The following is a 21431-nucleotide window of genomic DNA, read 5'->3' on the forward strand; positions in this document are numbered from 1 at the left end:
ATCAAAGCTAAAGCATTTTTAAATCATGGCTATTAATTAATTTCATGTACTATCCTAAATGTGCTCTTGCAAATATTTACGAGAGGTTTTTAATAAATACACTCAATGCATTTCAAAATTAATGTAAGACTAGAGTATAACTTTTTTAATGTTCTCTCTTTAAAAAATAAATTTATTTTTTTATTATGTATTTTAAATTATTTATTTATTTCTTTCTTATCTTGTATAAAAATAACTTTTTAATACCCGAAAATCTTTTTACAAAAGAAAGCCTAAAAATTGGAATCCAAATATCAATATCAGCTTCCATATCTATATGTTGTTAAAAAAAATGGAAAGTTTAGAGAAGCTCGAGTTAAAATACACAGTGCACTATCTTTAGGGGGGGAAAAATGCTTAACTACACTAGTAAATTCATCGTTTTTAGCAAAAATAAATTCTTGAACTAAAGATTAAAAACCTACTTTTAACAATAAGATAAATATTTCTTAAAATGAGAAAGATGTTCAACACGTTAGAAGTAAATTATATATATATATATATATATATATATATATATATATATATATATATATATATATATATATATCCATTTCTGATCCTTCAAATTTTAGAAATAACTCGTAGTCTTGGAACCAGGATCGTTCCTATTATAATTTAAGATAGCATATTTTGGGAAGCTCGAAATGGAAAGAACGTACAGTAACCGGTTACAGTTTAAACTTGTGTTGTAATCTTGTACGTGCAAACTACTTAAAACACTCATTACTATGCCGACACAAATGGGTTACTTCTTATTAAGAAACAAATTAACAGTGATATATATATTTTCTTGATATCTTTAAATTAATTATACATTAGCCATATCTCTCGGAACAAAATTATGTAAATTAAGTAAGGGTAAATACATAGACACTCCTTAAGATTTTTTGAGATTGTATGTAACATTATAAATTTATAATATGATCCTTCTAAAGTAAGTTAATGTAAAAGTTATAGAAAAAATATATAATAAAAAAAAAGATATATATAATTTCACTTATAAGTCTCCGAATAATTGACTAGTTAAGTTAACAAACTGATGAATATCCCGCGCAAAAACTACATGCAGATTTTTCATGTATTTAGAAGATTATAATGCTTAGTGTATTATTTGTTTTGGTTTATGTTAACTGTTAACTTGCGTAATCTAGACAAAGTTGTCATGTAGTGTTCCGGTTGGCCGAAAAAGGTGTCTTGCCAAATTTGCATGGGCCAATTATAATTCCTTTCCCAAATTACTGACGTAATTAATCATGAATTCAGAATCGGTGGTTTTGTTTGTTTTCCAACAAAAATTCTTAATATTGGACGGTTATTTCACAAAACTGAGTAAATTGAACTACTACAAACAAAATATTGCCCCAAGTAAACAGTCATAATAAAATAAAACAAAAATAACTATTTTGAAATTAAATTTAATCTGAAACATCAAAGAGAATGAACAAGAAAATAATTCTTTTTTTTTTTGTTATTTTGTCCCATGCCATGATTGACATATTCACATATATTTATAATGAAGGGATGGCTAGACATAAGGTCAGAATTTGATTTTATAATAAACATTTTTAAAAACATTGGTCGTGTGGCCCTCTTCATCTTAGCTGTATATAAAGGTCCAAAGCTCGTGGCCTTAACAACTAACTTCCCTTGTTTGTATTGTAGCCTTGAATTCAACCCCTTGATAAGGCAATGAGCACCCTCCCTAAAACTCAAGGGAAATCTGTCCCAGATGCCTCCGACTACAAGGGCCACCCCGCCGATAGGTCCAAAACCGGTGGCTGGACCGCTTCCGCCATGATATTAGGTCTCACTAACTCACTCAAATGTCATTTCATTTTTCTTCACACACTATATAGATTGGCATGTTACTTTATTTTTACTATTTAATATTTATATAGGTGGAGAAGTGATGGAGAGGTTGACAACCCTCGGCATCGCCGTGAATTTGGTCACGTATTTAACCGGAACCATGCATTTGGGCAATGCTGCCTCTGCCAACGTTGTTACCAACTTCTTGGGAACCTCTTTCATGCTCTGTCTCCTCGGTGGTTTTCTCGCCGATACTTTCCTAGGAAGGTCCGAACCTCGCTGTTACTACAATATTATCATCTTAATTATTTAATTTAATGGGAAAACCAAGACCACTTCACCAGATCAACCTAAATTAGTATTTTATTTTATTCACGTTTTTTACTATATGCCTCCTCATTCCTCAGTATTCATTGGATTTTATTTTTATTTTCACAGATACCGCACTATCGCCATCTTCGCAGCCGTTCAAGCAACTGTAAGGATTTTAAAAATTAATGAAAGTCACAATTTCTTTTTAAGTCCTTCATGGATGATAATATATAGTGATTAAGTTTTGTTTGGTGGGGTGGAACGTGTGCGTGTGTGTGTGTGTAGGGTGTTACAATATTGACGATATCAACCATAGTTCCGAGCCTACACCCTCCGAAGTGCAAGGAAGAGACGGTGGCACCTTGCGTGCGAGCGAATGAGAAACAGTTAATGGTGCTTTATTTGGCGCTTTATGTGACGGCCCTTGGCACTGGGGGTTTGAAATCCAGCGTATCAGGGTTCGGTTCGGACCAGTTCGATGATTCGGATAGTGAAGAGAAGAAGCAGATGATAAAGTTCTTCAACTGGTTCTACTTCTTCGTGAGCATAGGGTCTCTGGCAGCAGTGACTGTTCTTGTGTACATACAAGACAACCAAGGACGAGGTTGGGGTTATGGTATTTGCGCAGGTGCCATTGTGGTGGCGCTTCTTGTGTTCTTGTCAGGTACGAGGAAGTACCGCTTCAAGAAACTTGTTGGAAGTCCACTAACTCAGTTTGCTGAAGTCTTTGTTGCTGCTCTTAGAAAGAGGAACATGGAATTACCCTCTGATTCATCGTTGCTCTTTAATGAGTATGACACCAAGAAGCAGACCCTGCCACGTAGCAAGCAGTTTCGGTAAAATTTCTCACCTCTTATTTTTCTTTCTTATGTTTCTTTGTTAGATATTCCTCGATCATTCACTTTATTATTAATTTTTTTTGCCTCCTCGAGTAAGCTTTGACTTTAGAGTAATTATTAACCAATGAAACATCAATCATTCCTTTAATTAAATGAAGATTGATTGATGTTTAACTAAAGTTTATGCAGCTCAATCTAAAGTTTCTCTTTTAAGTTTAATATTCTATTCTTCTGTGCAACTGTGAAATGAAATTTTCGGTTGTCATTGCTTGTTAACAATAGTTTGCCAAAAGAAATGTTTTTTTATTGAAGAAAGTTATTTTCATACCAAAGAAAGGTGTATGTAACTTGAAGATCGGTGGGAAGAGAAAGGTATGTGGGAAAGCGATAAAAAAAAAGTACTGTATTAATAATAAGTGAAGTGTGAAGTGAGTATATGAAAATTTGGATATGAAAAAAGGGGTTTAGTATTTTAGTTATTGCTATATATGACAAGCTAAACTTTTTTTATTCCCACTGGTAATAAAATGCTATTATTTCCTTACCTTGAAGAGATTCTTGGCATTGGGCCATTATTTTACATATTTTTTACGGTATTGGATCCACGTATTATTAGGTCTTTGTTTCCATATTGAGGATTGTTTTACTAAGATAATTAACGTTAAAAAATAGCGCAAACATGCAATAAATTGCCGTTGAAGGGTAGCTTGAAATATTTGAATGATGAAGATTTAGGAGGTGGTTGTATTTGGTAGAAGCGTGAATAATTGGGCCAAAGAATCGACTGCGTAAGGACTTAGAGCCAGATATGTAGGAGTAGAAATAGTTGGCCATGAAAGGGAAAAGCAATAAGCTATCTTGGCTCATTTGCTATGTGGTCCGGAGAGAAGTCCACTCCACGAGCTTAGAGAAGAAAAAATGTATGGTTTAGAATATTTTGTCATACTTGCTTCGAAAATTGGATAGTACATGAGATTAATTAATAGCCATGATTTTTTTATGTCTTCCTTTTGAGATTTGCAAAATATCCTCCTCTCTCTCCCTTTCAATTTGCTTCAACGTATGGAGACCAGGATGAGAAAACACCTAATAATTGTCCTTAAAAACTCGAGTCCCTCTTACAACTCATAAGGAATCAGAATCCAATCAACTCCAAGTGGACATTCACGCGCCATTTGTCCTGAATCAAACAGATTAATTCCACTATTTATTTTCTCACCTTTGCCCTTGACACACTGCCACCTCTAACATAGACAAGACTATCTGTATGCTACACCTGCGCTCAACAATTCATGTTCCTTGTTCACGATCATGTGATCTCTACTAATTAATACTAAACTTAAGACATCTTCTGTGGTAGGTATGACCACATGCACAAGCGTTTTGCCAGATTGGAATAAACATATAGGAGTATTTATTCATATCATGGTCATGCATAGGCATGCACGACCAATTGGATACTTAACTTATTTCATTTCTTGAATGTTGTGTTACTTAACTTGATAATTCTAGTCATATATGTCTTTTGGGGTTAGCTCAAATTAAATATGAATTAATGAATATATTTTATTTTATTGATGGAGCAGTTTCTTGGACAAAGCTGCAATGATGGACTCATCAGAATGCGGTGGTGCAATGAAGAGGAAGTGGTATCTTTGCACCTTAACAGACGTGGAAGAGGTGAAAATGGTGCTAAGAATGCTACCCATATGGGCCACGACCATAATGTTTTGGACGATACATGCTCAAATGACCACATTCTCGGTGTCACAAGCGACCACCATGGACCGACACATAGGAAAAACATTTCAAATACCCGCGGCATCAATGACCGTTTTCTTAATCGGAACAATTCTCCTGACTGTTCCCTTCTACGACCGTTTCATTGTTCCCGTGGCAAGGAAAGTGCTGAAGAACCCACACGGGTTCAGCCCTTTGCAACGCATTGGTGTTGGTTTGGTTCTCTCAGTGTTCTCCATGGTGGCAGGGGCATTAGTAGAAATAAAGAGACTGAGATATGCACAATCACATGGTTTGGTAGACAAGGCAGCAAAGATTCCAATGACCGTGTTCTGGTTGATCCCACAGAATTTCTTAGTGGGGTCAGGGGAAGCATTTATGTACATGGGGCAGTTAGACTTCTTTCTTAGGGAGTGTCCCAAAGGGATGAAAACCATGAGCACGGGGTTGTTCTTGAGCACACTCTCCTTGGGCTTTTTCTTTAGCACCTTGTTAGTGTCAATAGTGAACAAAATGACAGCACATGGGAGGCCATGGCTTGCGGATAATCTTAACCAAGGGAGGCTCTATGACTTTTATTGGCTTTTGGCCATATTGAGTGCTATCAATGTGATGTTATACTTGGTTTGTGCAAAGTGGTACGTGTACAAGGACATGAGGCTTGCTGAGGAGGGCATAGAATTGGAAGAAGCAGATGAAGCTACTTTTCACGGCCATTGAATCTTCTCCTACCAACTTTTTCCCTCCTTTTGTCTTTTTTTTTGAAAACCCTCATGCTTGTATCAATATGCTAATCAAGTATTTTCACACCCAAAAAAAAATGGCTAGCATATACATGGTTACCATAAATAAGCTTGTAAGTGGTGACCATTGTCTGTGTTTATACTGTGCAAAAGAGAAGGCAAATAAATTGAATTGTTTACTCCATAATCACGAGGACTAGTTTATTTGACATCAATCTGATCAATGCTTAATTATACGCTCATGCTCCTTTCAAACGTGACTGTTAAGTCCCATAAACATTTGGAAAAGGCACATGTTAAACACACCTCCATATCAACACACCCCTTTTTTAAAAAAAAAATATATAAAATGTCTAAATTACTCTTTTAAAAAAATGAAATTCCTAAATTTACACCTCCCTTTCCCGCACCCCCTTTATCCTGTATAAGCATGTAAACTTTAGTCTGGAACGACACCAGCACGGGCCGTTCTGCAAAAAGAACGACCCGTTCTGCTTTCAGAACGACCCGTACTGCAGCAAAACAGCTCGTTCTGCAAGCAGTACGGCCCGTTCTGCAAGCAGTACAGGCCGTGCTGCTTGCAGTACGGGCCGTTCTGTTGCAGTACAGGTCACCGCGTCACTTTTAAAATAGCTACTTTATGACTGATTTTAAAATTCTGATTTTAAAAGTCATTTTTATACTAGTGTTTCTTTCCATAGAACAAGTAAGAGTCTTTCTCTTACAAGACCACCTGCTGACATTGCGCACCCCTCTTCTTTCTCTTTGTGGCACTCCTCTTCTTCTTTTTTTTTTTCCTGCACCTCGCACACCCCTCTTCTTTCTCTTTCTGGCACTCCTCTTCTTCTTCTTATTGTTACGGAAAGTTCTTTCCGGAATTATATAAAAATGTTCCGAAAAATACTTTCCATAATATTAAATTCTTATTCCGGAAAGTATTTTCTGGAAATGTTTTGTTACATAATTCCGGAAAGTACTTTCCGGAATTCTAATGACTGTAAAAGTACTTTCCGGAATTCTAATGACTGTAAAAGTACTTTCCGGAATGCTAATGATTGTAAAAGAGCCTTTCTTATGCTGGTTATGGTGGGGCTAGTCCTTTTTTTCTATTCAAAATGAATGTAAAAGTATATTACTTAATGACATTGAGCGGAAAGAGACTTTGGAAAGAAGAGAGGTGTGGAGTGTGGGGTGCGGGGTGCGTGGAAGGGGGGTGCGGGGAAGGGAGGTGTAAATTTAGGAATTTCATTTGGTAATTTAGACATTTTATATATTTTTTTAAAAAAGGGGTGTATTTATACGAGAGTGGAGGTATGTTTATCATCGGCCTTTGGAAAAATATGGTTCATTAGTTATCGGTCTTTGGGCCCTGGCCCTGGCCCGCCATTTGGAAACCCAATAATACTGATTTCTTATTTAACTTATTAATCCTTTACACTTACTTACGTGTAGAGTAAAACATAATCCAACTAATCAAATTTCATAAAGTTAATTTAGTTTGATTTTTTTTTTCTTGGTAGAATTTAAATCACAATGTCAAAATAAGAACACTAATTTATTATAATTATATTAGACTTAAACGTATTTTAAATCTTAATGGATTTTATTTTTTGTTTCAACCCTTCTCATTTTTTTTGTTTGATATTCGTCTATTTTTTTAAAATTTTAATTTTAATCTTCATTCTTAAGGATATTCTATTCAAATATAATGTGCGCATATAGTATGTGCCATGTGCCATCTGTATTACATGTGACATAAATATAACACAACATCACTTTGCTTGAAGACAATAAAACCTTTTCGTCCAGAGACATGGAATTTGAATGCATATTTGGAATTATTTTATCAAGAAAAACTTTTCTTTAACAAAATACTATTTTTAGTAAACTATGATATATTTGTTAAAAATACACCTAAAAGTGATTATAATACATTGCAGTATGACTTGTTTTTATTCAAAAGTTTTTCTTATACTATACTCTAAGACCAAAAAAAAAAATTGACCTAAATTTAAAAAATATTCGTATTATAAAAGGAAAAAAAATTAATCTTCAAGACTTGGGGGTATAATCTTTACTCTTTTTTTCTTTTAAAAAAATTAAATGAATTTTATTCCAGAATAAAGGATCTCTAAAATAGTTTAGAGGCTATCCAAGTCTAAAACATTCAAGAGAATAATTTATCATCTATTAACCTAAGAGAAAATTATATACTTGTATTTTAGTGTATTAAAATCTCAGATACTCTAGAGATAATTTCTAACTATTCCAGCATATTTTTCTCAGACTCTAATTACTAAATACATCTATAGTTCTCAAGAGCAAATCATTGAACTTTTATCTCAGATAAATACGTAGGTAACCAACACAATAACCAAAATATACTTGGTTGAAACAGTTTACTCTTAGCTTTAGACATTACAAATTCATATCTCGTTAACGAGGAACTAATATATCGATGAAACTAATAATGCTTTTTTCTCTCCATTGAAAGCGTCTATATGGCCTGAGCTAATCCTAAACTTCATTTCCTGTGAACTTGTCAAAATAAATAAATAATATATATATATATATATATATATATATATATATATATATATATATGTGTGTATATGACAGCGAACATGTGCTTTGAATATAGTAAGGGAAAAAAATATGTCCGTATAATATAAGCAGAAAAAATATATAAATATTGAATAAAATATAATTTTAATTCCTCTAAAAAATAATCACATTTGGATTTGTCTTTCAATTTTTTCAATCTTATTTTGGGTGTTATCCAAACAACTTTAAAAAGAAAAAAGCAATACATTTTTAAATTAAAAAACAAATAGGGTAAAACTGAATTTCAAAAATTTTTAAAAATAAAAAACATATTTTAGTCTTGGGAACTCGTATATCACAAATCTATAAATATAAGATTTTGGATTTATGGTTTAGAATTTAGAGAGTGAAAGAAAATGATCGTGAATGTTTGCCGAGACGGAAATGAAAAACTAACTATACGTGAAAATAAAATAGTAGAAACGTATGATAAAACATCTCATCATTTATTTCTCCGAAAATTGAAATCAATTAGCTAATAAATCCATAGCCTTTGGGGCTGAGTATATAACATGGTAATGGGATCTATCCTTACACAAGCTAATACCCCAAAATAATTACATAACAAAAACAAAACAATATAAAAATAAAAGGCAAAATTATGATAATGTGACAAAGAGATGACGCGTGATCTAACAACTGTTCCTACGCTGGATTTTTCTCATATATATACGTACATCCAAGACCAAGTAACAATTTCAATTTCCAACTCTCTTCCGCGCAAAACCAGGTCCTGATTTAAAAAAAATTACAACTGTACTAACCCTGGATGTAAAGTATGTCGTTTAATTTCACAAAGCAGCGTCCTGAAACAAATGCTGGAAGTTAATTTTGCTACCCTTTCCACTGCGTTCATTTTTCATATATCAACAACACACGACAATTCACAAAGCCTGTACACTGCTTTAGGATCCCGATTTCAGCCGCGTTTTGCCAAGCCATTCTGTCAAAACATATCGCCATGCAACAATATTAAAGATAAACCCGCCACGTAACTCATTAGTTTTCATGATAAGACTGCAACAGATGAGTATGTCATTGTTCTACGGTTTTTAACACTGATTAACATACTCAGTTACAGACTTACAGCTCAAGACTTTCAAGGTGTCAATCACATACTCCCTCATTTGAAGAAAAAAAAATTCATAAAAGTTAATTATTAACATTAAATTTTACTACTTTTATAAATTATCTTTATTATAAATATTTAAAGAAATAATATAATTAAAAAGTTATATATTAAAAAAATGTTTTAAATAAAATATTATTAAATGAGACATTAAATATGTTCATTTTCCTTATAATATAGAACAGAAGTATATAATAGCACGCAAATACAGTTCTATTTTAGTGAAAAATCCGTAAAGCATTGGATTTTTGAAAATATGTAAACATTACCTGAACCAAATTAAAATGCACCTAACCGATCGACAGAGTCTTCATTAATTTCACCAAATATATTAGGGCACCCGTCCCATCTTCCAAGGTCTTTTGCTTCCCAATACCCACCAACGTATCGAAATGTTCCATTTTCACCTTCTCTTCGGAACCACCTAGGCTTCCAACCATTTTCTTGTATTTTCCTCGACTGTAAACGTAAGAATCATGATGATCATCAATATAAAAGAGAAAAACCAGTTCAATTTAACTCAGATTGAAAAAAAGTTACACTCAAACTTTTATTTTTTATTATTAAAATCTATATTTTTCTATTGAATCTAAACACGCAATAACACCAAAATTGAAACAGTGATGACAATTTAAATAGATTCATTGAAAACCACAGATATCAGAAATCAGAACTAAACCCTCAAGTATTCCAAAAACTCCATATACAATAAAAGGGAGAGAAAATGTGTGCCCATAGCAGAAAAGACGGAAGAGCTTTCAGACATACCATTCTCTGTCGCTTTTCCAACCTTTGTTTCTCGAAATTAGCCTTCTCGTATTCCCCATTCTCTAGATGCCGTTGATCTGGTCTGAGCCTGGAATCTGTGGGCGGGAGCTTCTCCTTTAATCCGTCATCAAATACCCGGGATCAGAAAAGGCTATAAAAAACAATTAGAGACGCATATATAAGAAGTGGAATGCATATAATAATGATTTAATACATCATTATATACCTTCAGTCCCGGAGTAAGCTCATTCAGAGTGATGGCAAATGGTGTCAAATTATACCGGGTGAGATTAGGAGATGGCATAGTCCTTTTCCACAACAAGGATGCGTTTGATGAAGAGAAATCTTTAGGCTTAACATTCACATTACCACTCATATAATACATGCTATCATCCCATTTGCCAAATAATGTGGCTACTTTTTTACCCGTTGCATCTTCGACAAATCCATGCACCTAATTGAACGCAATATACACATTGAATTAGATGCTAAGCAAAAATGACTTTGAAGATAATGTGTTATTGAGAATTTGGACACGGGCAAAAATTGATAAAGCAGGTAAACCAACCGAAATTTAAGGAGTAAAGATAAATAGAATAATATATAGACATGTTGCAAAGAATAAAGATTGTTACTTGTCAGTTGTCACTAACAACCAATAACTCTTACCTGACGAGGATTTCGGTCGAGGATCGTCTGCTCTTTGAACTTGAGTCTGCATGAATATTTACGATTACCACGTATATCCATGTTCCCATGATGATCACAGTATATTTTCCCAAGGATAAGATTATAGATCGTGGTGGTGACCTGATAGGAGAAACAATAACAATCGTAACATTAATTTAGAGAGAATATATACATGAATTTTAAAGGCGCGTCCTAGTACAACCGGGCGGATTGGCGAATATAATAGATAGTGATTTTACAATGCACACCTTGCTCCACTGAAATATTTCACCATCATTGAACTCTAGGGTCAGAACACCCACGGGGTCAAGCTGAATTGACCTTCCCCAAAACTTTGAATGGATGTTGCTGTCAGCCCAAAACTTCCATCCTCTACCTTCGCAGTGGCAGGCAATGAGAGTTGGATGGTGACTAACCTGTTTCACGTATAATGTCCACAACGTGAAATATATTGTCAGAATAATGAATTGCACACAATTAACTAGACAAAAATACATATGAAAATCGAATTCTATGCCTAAACACTATTATTTATGAACTGCTGGAACTTGTAAACATGCCTGATGCATAGTAAGTCCACTTTTTGATACAAGGATAAATTACGCATTTCACCCTTAAGAGAAGAGAGTTGTTAGTTAATTTAAATCACCTGGTTCTCCCCTGCACACATTAAGACTAACTAGACAAAAATACATACGATCGAAGATCGAATTCCATGGAGATATATAATGTATGCCTAAATGCTATTATGTATGAACTGCTAGAACTAGTAAATATGCATGATGCATAATAAGCACACTTTCTCAATAAGCATAAATTACACATTTCTCCCCTTGAGAAATGCTAGTTAATTTAAATCACTTGGTTTCCCCCTGTATTTTGAAATATTATAACACCCCCCCCCCCCAAATGAGATTAAAAATGTGTTACAGTTTTTTTTTATAATGTAAATGAATCTTTTAGAGCTGACGGGCATCTATAAACACAAGCACCCTACATTCAACATAGCGAATTCAGGAGATGAAATGAAATTTTGGATACCACTATTATGGAATTTGAGATTTCACTCAATTTCCATTTCATCTTCTACTGTCTAAGTTAACTATAGGGGTTAACAACCAGCCGCAATTGACATTACGCGCTATGTAATCATCATTCGTTGGAAGTGCAACTTATCTTATAAGTAAATAAGTTGCTTTACATTTTACTTTCCGAAGTTGTTAACTAACAAAAGTTTGATGAAAGTAAGTTTAATTTGTAGGAAATTTTATCAACATTTGTAAGCCCAATAAAAATCCAAAGTAAAATTAGACCTCGTGCTGTCCAGAATATCACTTGTTAGACATTTTATATTCCAATCCTATATATCTCTGCATCATTAAATCATAAGAAACTAACCTTCTCAGAAAAGAAGCGAATTCCTTTCTCGGGGTAATCAGCCTCGTAGGTTTCTCCTAGTAAAGGATTAAAGGGTTTACAATTACGACCTTCAGATGACGCATATCCAGAAACTGCAAAGGCAGCAACATACAGTGCCCGAAGGAGATTGTTTCCCTGCAAAAAAATATTCAAAGGGGAAAACTATCAAAAACAATAATATGATTGACGTCAACTTTGAATCTTATTATCATTAAACTCTTCTACCACAAAATACTCATTTCTGACATACAAATTCATAGAAATTATTACGGTATGGTTATTTCAAGTCAAATTTGTGGTTTCAATTTTGAATCACATTATCATCAAATTCTTCTACCACAAAAAACGAAACATGTAAACTAAGGGTGTGTATTTGAAAGAATAGATGGAAAGTGAAAACCTGGAAAACAGAGTACATGTAGAAATTCAACCTAGAGTGAAAAATGAAGTCGACATTATTTTCCACTTTCTTCTCTTAGCTTTGGTTGCACAGGCAAGTATAAATTAATTTTATTTCATATTATCTATCTACTCACTTTCCCCCTCTGCCCTCTCTCTGTGCGAGGTAAAGTGAACTTAATGAGTGAAACTATAAACGTAAAAACAAAGAAGCTAAAAGAGAGTAGTAAGATTACTTGATCTCTCCATATATCAGAGATGGAAACAACCCTAAACCCCAAAAGAGAAGTCATAAAACTATCATGTCCCACTACAAAATAACAGATTAGGGGTAAAATAGTGTTTTCGGAAATGCGGGCCTTCTACTTCAGTATTAGTTTTAAATTTGTATTGCTAGCACTTCAACACTGGTGAGTGGCATACACAAGAGCGAGATGTATATCTTACTGATTTTCCGTACTCATAAGCTTGATCCAGAAGATAAGAGTACTCCAAGTCCTCACAACATTTTTGTAAGGATGATATCGGCTCATTAAAGTATACCGGGAGACAAACTCTCGTGAGATCTTTTCCCACGTTGTCCTTGATCATTGACCAAAGACTAACACCCTTCTCTTTCTCAACAGGATCTGGAAGTTTCCTTCGCCTTGCAATGTGAGGGTGCTTATAATTACAGATCATTTTCTCCGGATGAATGATCTCTGTATCAATGCACTGTGAGTTGGCTTCCCTGCACCTGTCAACTTGCTTCATAGCTCCTGCAGAGTCACACTTGCAATCAGGCTCTGGAAAACACTCTCTCGTATCATAATATGAGATTTCATCTTCGTCTGACACTTCTTCCATCTCTTGTTTCTCAATATCATCAGATGATTCAGTTGTACTACATTCTGAAACCAAAAAGTATATGTAAAAATAATAGAACGTCTTGAAAGGACAGATTCAATGTAGACAAATCTACCCAAAGACAAAGGACAAAATACGTTATTTTATACTTGTACACGGCCATGGTGCATATGATCATCCAGCGAAGTGTGATAAATGAATTCAACATACTTATGAAAAGTACAGTTCTTATTTTGAGTGAATGAATTAAGAATGGAGCAAATCGTTGATTCATGCCCTTCAAATTGACACATTAATTGCATCACAAATACATTAATCTATTAGAAGCCAATAGGTAGAGGCTTATGAACTAGGATCCATAAAAAATATTAAGTAACTCGAATCTTACAATGAATAGTTTACTCATACATCAGGTTAACTTTAAAAAAAATTATTATTAAAAAAAAAAAAACTGTCGTGTGAACTTGAATCTAAAAGATGAAATAAAACAATGAGAGATAAATTTTATACAGGTCATGGCATGAAAATGCTGGTAAAAATTCTATTGGTTGAATTTTAACTATACGACTTAGGGGGGAAAATAGAAATAAAGACGTCCATGTTCTAATGGCATCTAGCCAAATAATTTCCATCATTCAAGAAACGGTTGCAAAAACAATATGATGTCAGCAATATTCCTCCTGTTCATATAAGACAGAACCATTGGTCCCTATGATAAGTTTCAACACAACAAAGATTCCGCATATAAGCACATGGTTATTGCATCAAATAAGAAAGACAAGTCACAGTACAGGTATAAACAGAAAAGCATTGGTAACATATATAGTAGTACCACTATATTTTCCGCGCCTAAGACTTGAAAACTCATTCTTTGTTAACTGGTATTCACCATCGTGTATTGCAGAGGCCTCAGGTTCAGTATTAGCTGCCTGATTATTATGATCAATAGCAAATGAGTTCAGACACAAATTAGACCTTCACGTAGAGAAATTAAACACAGAGAAAAAGGCATACTGAAATGATAATTGAATTGACATGAACCCGTGAATTACAATTACATTTTTTGGTGAGGGAGGAGGGAGAAAACAATTGATGCTATCAAATACAGTCACCAGTGACGTGACTCTTTAAAAGACATTAGAAAAACCCACAAAAAAAAAAAAAAAAAAAAAGCCGAGAATGAATGACCATTTGAACCAAACATGTCATGTGATCTAGCAAATTTTTTTTTTAGCATCGTTCTTGATTGTATGATAACAAGACTCATAGCACTTCCGTTTGAATTATACCAACACAAGTGGTCAGACAATTCCATCATTATGATCTAAGAGCCACATATATCTTAAACATGTATACATGCGTTTGACGCAACTAAGAACTAAGAAGCACTATAAATCTGGAATAAAATATATACACGCGATATTTAAAACTATTTAGCTAAAGTATTGAAACTTCATTTATAAACATTTAATCAGAATTGAAATTAAAAAAGTGATACGCGTGACAAGACAACAGTCTCCTGACATGTTAGATAGCCTCTAAAAAATAATTGATGGTAAAGGAGACTCAAAAGAAACTTTAGGATATTAAGCAAGTATATTTCAGCGAATATTTTATCAAGCTAAATTTATCAGTATTCGTCCACCCAAAGCAGACGAGCTCCAAAATTATTAAAAAAAAACTTTAGAAATCAAATGTCCTGGAATCGTTAAACTATTCCACAATTCATAATTTACATAATATCTTGTTATCTTTCACCAAATTTAAAATGGTAGAGATGTTTTGGGAGTAGTAAACTATTAAATACCCCGCAGTTCTTTCAGTATTCAAATTGACCCAATATGGAAGAAGATAGGGACAAAGCACTCCAGAATAAAGCACAAAAATTACCTCCAACTGCCTTATTGTGTCAAGCAAATTAGATCGCTCTTGACAAAGAACTTCAAGTTGTCCTTGCATTTCGGATAACTCTGAGAGCATGATTTGTTCGCACTCCTTCACAAGGTTCTCACTGGTACCCTCTTCGAGCAAGCGTGTCTTAAGACGCTCCGTTGACATTGATATGTCATTGGGTGCAAGCAAGAGATGATCATTGAGTGGTTGAAGAGGATACAGGCCACGTGTTGATACCAACGCGTGTATCCAAGACACCCTATCTTTCCTAGAATCAGTTCTCAGATGGAGCGTCTTTGTTGCTGTAAATATATAGAAACGCCGATCATCTGATTTGCTCTCTCTGAATGACGAAATCTGCTAAACATTTACACGAGGTAACTTCAATTTCAATTCAGGAAGAAACTCACTTTAACAAGTTTTCTTTTGTTGGAAAAGAAGAAATAAAGGGAATAGGATTTAAAGATAGTAACAAACATACAGGAAATAATAATGACATAACAAATGCCAAAATTGTACGAACAAGAAAAATAGTAATATTCGTGTTCATTGAAAAAAGAAATGTTAAAAGTAAAATGAAGCAGCACAGCAACAAAATTTATGGGGAGAGCCCCACCTTGACAACACGCTGTTACAAAGAAAAACGGAGATAAGCTTCCCAAGAAGACACACACACACAATAAACAAGAATAACAAGTAAAACGCCCCCTACCACCTCAACCAGAAAACACCAAAATTTTGTAGTTAACGAAAGACACTTGCTAATAATCAGAACACGCGGAACACACAGGCCCGCCAGGTTTTGGACCGCCAAACCAATGTTTTATGATATTTACGATATAAAATATAGTTTGAATGACGCTGCTGAACTACAATTATACAATGAGACCAAATAAAAGAGAAAGTTTAGATTGACTCAAGAAACAAGGTGATATAGTAAAACATGATTTACTGAAGTGGGCTGGCTTTTTATCTTGAAAAGCATGGAGCATACTAGTTTCCCACTTTACTTAAGATAATATAAATATATATATATATATATATATATATATATATATGTAAAAGGAGATGTTCATTTATTTCATAAAATAAGTCTAATTAAATTTATTTTATTTATTTTATAAAATAAGTCTAATTAAATTTATTTTATTTAATAATTTATATATATATATATATATTAAATTTATCTGTGAAATTTTAAAAAATTTTAAGATTAGATATATATATTAAAAAAATTTAATTCAACACAATTTTTAACATTTGATATAAAATATAAACTATTAAATAAGTAAATTTTCTTCTAAAATAAATGAATCTTTTTTCGTGTTTATATATGTATAATCATTATCATTAAAAAGAAAAATAAGAAAAAGAAGAAAAACAAAGCAGTTGAGAGTTGAGAAGAACACCCCACCAAAAATGTTGGCGAGTCCCACGTACGTTTTCTCCTTATATTTTGTTTTAGAAAATTTGTTTCAAGCATTTGGATAAAACCAATAACCGAAAAGACTTGTTTTTTACCATTTCATAAGGTTGCTTAGAGTAACGTCTGAGGATTCCAATTTACAAAGCTAAAAGCAGGCCAGTCCAAGATCCCTAATTATCTGCCGTTGGATCACCGCACTGATAACATTTGTTTTTTCTATACTCCACGGTGTAACGTAAGGTAACTCCATCAAGTCATGTATTACCGTTAAGGCAAGCAAAGAAAAGCCAAAAAGTATGCCACCGTCGCTTCTTCTAATTTTCTCTCTCCCCTCATATTTACAAGCTACAGGAACATGTTCCGGGAAGAGCAAACCAAAAAAACAATGCAAGACAACAGAAGAGAAAGACGTACGCCGAAAAATTAGTAAAATACTGGTTACAGGAAAGCCTTCAAAGATACCCAGTTTATTTTCTGTTTCATGTTTTTAAGCTGAATCGGTAAACGATGTAAGGTGAGATTTGGCCAAAAAAAAGAGGGGTGCGAAGAGAAAGGTATATTAATAACATGAGAGTTGAAACGAAGAAATGCATCCATCAACGAGCAATGGCTACGCAGCGATGATGTGACCGCAAGTTAATGCCTAGGGCTACGACGTAGCATACTGTACCTCCGGCCACCTGTTGATGTGACCCACTCTACATTAACCACCAGTTATTAAAACCGTAAAAACAGAATTAGAAACACGAATTTTCAAATTGAAATCGCCCTCTCCGTTTAGGATCTCTGTTAAAATTAATGCAGATTATTATTTGCTACCGATTCAGTTCCTTTGAAATCGCCCTCCCAAACCCAACCACGAGACAGAGGAAACAAACTCACAGCGAACAATGGCTGAAACCCGCGGGTTTCCACGTTACCTACATGTTTGTTCCCTTTCCCTGCCAGAAGAATCTGGTTCAGGTGTTTACTTTTTCTGGCCGGAATCAAAGAACGAATCCGTGAATATTTCCCGTACCTCGTAATCACTAATCTCATCACCGAAAAGTTAAAAGAAAAAAAAAATCAAGCACGGATAAATTAACATTTAGCATATTTCAAATCGAGAATCAAAATATTAGAAATAGAACGAAGATATTATCATTCTATTTCTAATACAAAATGTTATTGATTCCGAAAAACAGTTAACAGTATAACTGTGGAGTGAGAGATCACACTGCCAAAGCCTGCGATGATCGGTTATTGATTTCCTGAATCGAATAAAATTAGATAGAACAAAAAATCAACAAGCGCGTTAAGCGTAGGTATAAAGGTACCTTGAGATGGACAACGCCGGAAGAAGAAGAAGAAGAAGAAGCTTTGCGGTGCTTCCGTCGCGTGACGGTGGTGGCGCTGTTCTTACGTGCGAGGCGGCTGGTGGAAACCTCTCCGATGAGGCGAACGTCGTCGGAAGGAGTGAGGAGGATGAGATTCTCCGGACAGCGGATCTTGGCGTACGAGAGGACGCCGTTCCGCAGGAGGAACCACCTGGATCTCCAGCCTTTGCCGTAATTGGTCCACTTGTAGAGAACGCCGGCGACGGTGGTCTCCGATCCCTGAGCGGCATTGCCGTAGGAGGCCGCCACCGGGAGGCTCCTGGTTGGGGAAATCGCGGCCGGCGCCGCCTCGCGCTCCGGCGAATGGTTGCCGATTCCGGGACTCTCGAGGGAGATACAGCACAGTGGGTGCATCTCTTTCACTCGCATTTTCTCTCCCTGAAAAAACGCTTGCTCCTTTTTATTTTATTTTAATGGGAAGGTTTTATTAAATCTGAATAATTTTCTTCACTGATTCGGTGTTCTCCAACTGAGTGAGGTTGAAGGAGTGAAGGTGAGACGGAGAATTAAAAGGACGTGGAAGATGGTTGCGTCATAGATACATCAAGTGCAAAAATAAAAAAGCGTGCATACGGAAATAGCTTACAAAATTATTAAACAAGAAATTATATTACTATATGCAAATGAATAAATTAACGTGTTGGTAGAGGAGATAGCCGGCGAGTATATATAAGTTCGATTGGCCAAAGGCGACGATAAAGGGGCACAGCGGTAATAAGAGCAAAATACAAGGGTTTATAATTGGAAAGATAGACTGTCGTTAGTGTTTACTTGTTTTTTCCTATCATTTTGGCCTCTTTCTATACAGAAAAAATAAAATATTCATTGGGCTGAGATTATTTTATAATTTATATTCCACGGGATATATTGAGTTGAGAAAAATGTGAAAAAGTTTAGTAAATTTTAATGAATTTTTAAAAAAAAATTATAAGATTTTAAAATATTTTATGAATTTTATAGAAAAATATAAATTTATAATATTATAAAATTTAATTAAAAAAATATAATATAAACAATAAAAAAAGTAAAATTAACACAACTTTTTTATCTTTTGATAAATAATTGTCTCTATCTTTTGATAAATAATTGATTTTTATATCATTATGACTAACATTTTTTTTACATATCTAAAGTTATACTAGTCTTTCATGTATTGATAGATTCTATTTCATGCACTTAAGTTTGAACCATATGTTTAAAATTTTGATTTTCTTTAATTGTTAACAATAAAGATAAAGATTTATCTACTAATTCAATTGAAAACTCATCAAAATGACATTCTTTGTGAAAGAAGTTATGTAGTATTACTTGTTAATATAAGTTTAACTTATGTCATAAATAGAGATCCTAACTTAAAAATTGTGAAGAGTAATTTAAAAATACTAAATATTCTTTTAATTATATTTCTTAAGGATACATGACATAAATTGAAAACTTTATTTTCATTCTAAGGGTCATTACTATACTTGTAGAGTCTTATTAATATACGTTTCAAAAATTATTTTAAATATTTAATAATAAAAATATTAATAAAGTATACAATAATTGATAGCTTTAAAAAAACACAGGAGAAGAAAAATAAAAGATACATGAGAGAGATGAATAAAAAGAGACAATGAAGAAAGAGGGAGAGAAAGAGAAATAATAAAGGTGAAAGAGGAGAGAAAAAAAAAGAGAGATAAATGAGAGATGAATAAAAACTAAAGAAAAATGAAACTAGAGAAAAAAAGAAGAAACAAAAACATAAATAGCAAGAGAGAATCAAGAAAGGCAATGGAAAAGATTTAAGAGACAGAAAGAAACAATAGAAATAGAAAAGAAAAAAAGTCATGCCAAATCTCAAAAGTTTTGATGTAATTATTTGATGAGTTAATTACATATAAATTATACTAAAAAATTTCACAAAATCTAATATTTAAATTCATTAAAATTTCTATATTTTTAATATCAATATATTTTTTTTAATAAAAAATAATTAAATATCATAAGATTTTGACAAATTCCTTAAAAAAATATTGATTGTCTTAAATAAATACCACAAAATTTTGACATACTCTTAGAAAAATGTCTTGATTAGATAACACGTGACTTTTTTGTATTAAAAAAAGTTTTGATTGAATCCTAATCCTAATACACCCTTATATTAAATTTCAAATATTTGATTACTTATACATGTGGGAGAGATCTAACTATTTCAAAAATAAATCTATTAAGAATTAATTCACTTAATAACTTGTGATCTACAATATGTTTTCAATAATTCAATGATTGAATTAAAAAATTTTAATAAATAAATTAAATATACAATATAATATTTGAAAATTATATAATACTTTATTTTAAAATTCAAATTAACATATCATATAAACTTATTAATATAAGTTAATTTATATTTAATATAAAAATGTCAAATAGTCTATCATTTTTTTAAAAAAATTAAAAACTATTTAATATTATATTTCATTAATTTAAATCAACATATAAAATATTTTCATAATTATGTGTCAATTTAAATTAAAAAAATAAAATAATAAATAATTTTTAAATTTTTTAAAATTTATAAATTTGATCTATAATAATTAGATTGTCAAAATTTGATATTAAATATAAATTATTAAATAAAATAAGTATAAATAAATATACTCTTAAAATAAATTAATTATATATATATATATATATATATATATATATATATATATATATAACCTAAGATATCTAGAACTCTTAATAAAGGGTGATAAAGGGCAAAAGTTAAAAAATAAAATAAAAACACACACATGAAGAAGTATTCCCTGCTTAGATGTGTATTAATAGAATTGATTTTAGATTTTGTAGAATTAATTATGGTTACAATTAAAATTAGTATTTTGATATAATCAGCAATGTAGAGATGCACAATGCACGATTGAGGTTGGCGATCGATACTCATTCTTAATTTGCTGCCGTCATATTTTAATACAAGCGTTAAATAAGTGAGAATCTAGTATCGTCTAATTATCTCATAATATCTCAGAAACACAAAAGAGAATCTTACACATCAAAATAAACTATGGGAATCTAAAATATCTATACATAAAAAAAAAATTTGAAAAAAATGTAAAATGTAGATGCGTTTAAAATAATAAAGTCGTACTTGTATATCAAAGAATCCTATGTTAAATTCATCCCTAGCAAGAAGCATAACGAAAAACCTTTGATAATTTGAATTGTGACACAAAATTAAGGCCGAAATTTGAATAAGGTTTTTCTTTAAATAAAAAAAAACTAAGATATTTTATCGAAATACTAAAATTTATTTAAAGGATCGATTACTTTCAATAAAGGACTCTTGATTATATGTTTAAAACAATTATATCATATTTTATTAGTAGAAATTTAATTATTAATTTGGAGGAA

At 32.8% G+C, this 21431-nt stretch overlaps 2 protein-coding genes across 9 annotated transcripts; one reads left to right on the forward strand and one right to left on the reverse strand.

Moving 5' to 3' along the window:
* Window positions 1-1669: 1669 nt before the first annotated feature.
* On the forward strand, window positions 1670-5672 carry LOC109800546 (protein NRT1/ PTR FAMILY 6.3). Its single transcript, XM_020361325.3, has 5 exons — window positions 1670-1846; window positions 1941-2118; window positions 2290-2329; window positions 2449-2999; window positions 4589-5672. Exons 1-5 carry the CDS (start codon window positions 1732-1734, stop codon window positions 5460-5462), a joined length of 1758 nt encoding a protein of 585 aa, XP_020216914.1. The 5' UTR covers window positions 1670-1731; the 3' UTR covers window positions 5463-5672.
* A 2844-nt stretch (window positions 5673-8516) lies between these two features.
* LOC109800106 (oxysterol-binding protein-related protein 2B) lies at window positions 8517-18672 on the reverse strand. 8 transcript variants are annotated; one of them, XM_020360803.2, is made up of 11 exons: window positions 17976-18670; window positions 15231-15590; window positions 14173-14269; window positions 12942-13384; window positions 12075-12230; window positions 10925-11092; window positions 10656-10796; window positions 10213-10440; window positions 9987-10100; window positions 9488-9677; window positions 8517-9032 (listed from the first exon to the last, which is right to left on the reverse strand). In XM_020360803.2, exons 1-10 carry the CDS (start codon window positions 18402-18404, stop codon window positions 9498-9500), a joined length of 2316 nt encoding a protein of 771 aa, XP_020216392.2. In that variant the 5' UTR covers window positions 18405-18670; the 3' UTR covers window positions 8517-9032; window positions 9488-9497. The 8 variants fall into 8 exon arrangements, 7 of the variants coding, with proteins under 7 accessions (XP_020216392.2, XP_020216391.2, XP_082922370.1 ...); XM_020360802.3 differs by having other exon boundaries at window positions 15231-15593; XM_083066244.1 differs by lacking the exon at window positions 17976-18670 and adding an exon at window positions 16755-16772.
* Between the last annotated feature and the right edge of the window lie 2759 nt (window positions 18673-21431).

This window comes from Cajanus cajan, chromosome 11 (genome assembly GCF_000230855.2).
Source record: "Cajanus cajan strain Asha chromosome 11, NIPB_CcT2T_4, whole genome shotgun sequence".
Classification (NCBI taxonomy): domain Eukaryota; kingdom Viridiplantae; phylum Streptophyta; class Magnoliopsida; order Fabales; family Fabaceae; genus Cajanus; species Cajanus cajan.

Bases quoted from the DNA above. Each gene is read 5' to 3' on its own strand.
- LOC109800546 (XM_020361325.3), top strand. From the start codon at position 1,732: ATGAGCACCCTCCCTAAAACTCAAGGGAAATCTGTCCCAGATGCCTCC. The intron at 1,847-1,940 runs GTCTCACTAACT...ATATTTATATAG, and splicing joins CGCTTCCGCCATGATATTAG to GTGGAGAAGTGATGGAGAGG. The intron at 3,000-4,588 runs GTAAAATTTCTC...TTGATGGAGCAG, and splicing joins CCACGTAGCAAGCAGTTTCG to TTTCTTGGACAAAGCTGCAA.
- LOC109800106 (XM_020360802.3), bottom strand. From the start codon at position 18,404: ATGCGAGTGAAAGAGATGCACCCACTGTGCTGTATCTCCCTCGAGAGT. The intron at 13,385-14,172 runs GTACTACTATAT...TTTTGGTTTCAG, and splicing joins TAGGCGCGGAAAATATAGTG to AATGTAGTACAACTGAATCA. The intron at 10,441-10,655 runs GTAAGAGTTATT...GCGTTCAATTAG, and splicing joins TCGACCGAAATCCTCGTCAG to GTGCATGGATTTGTCGAAGA.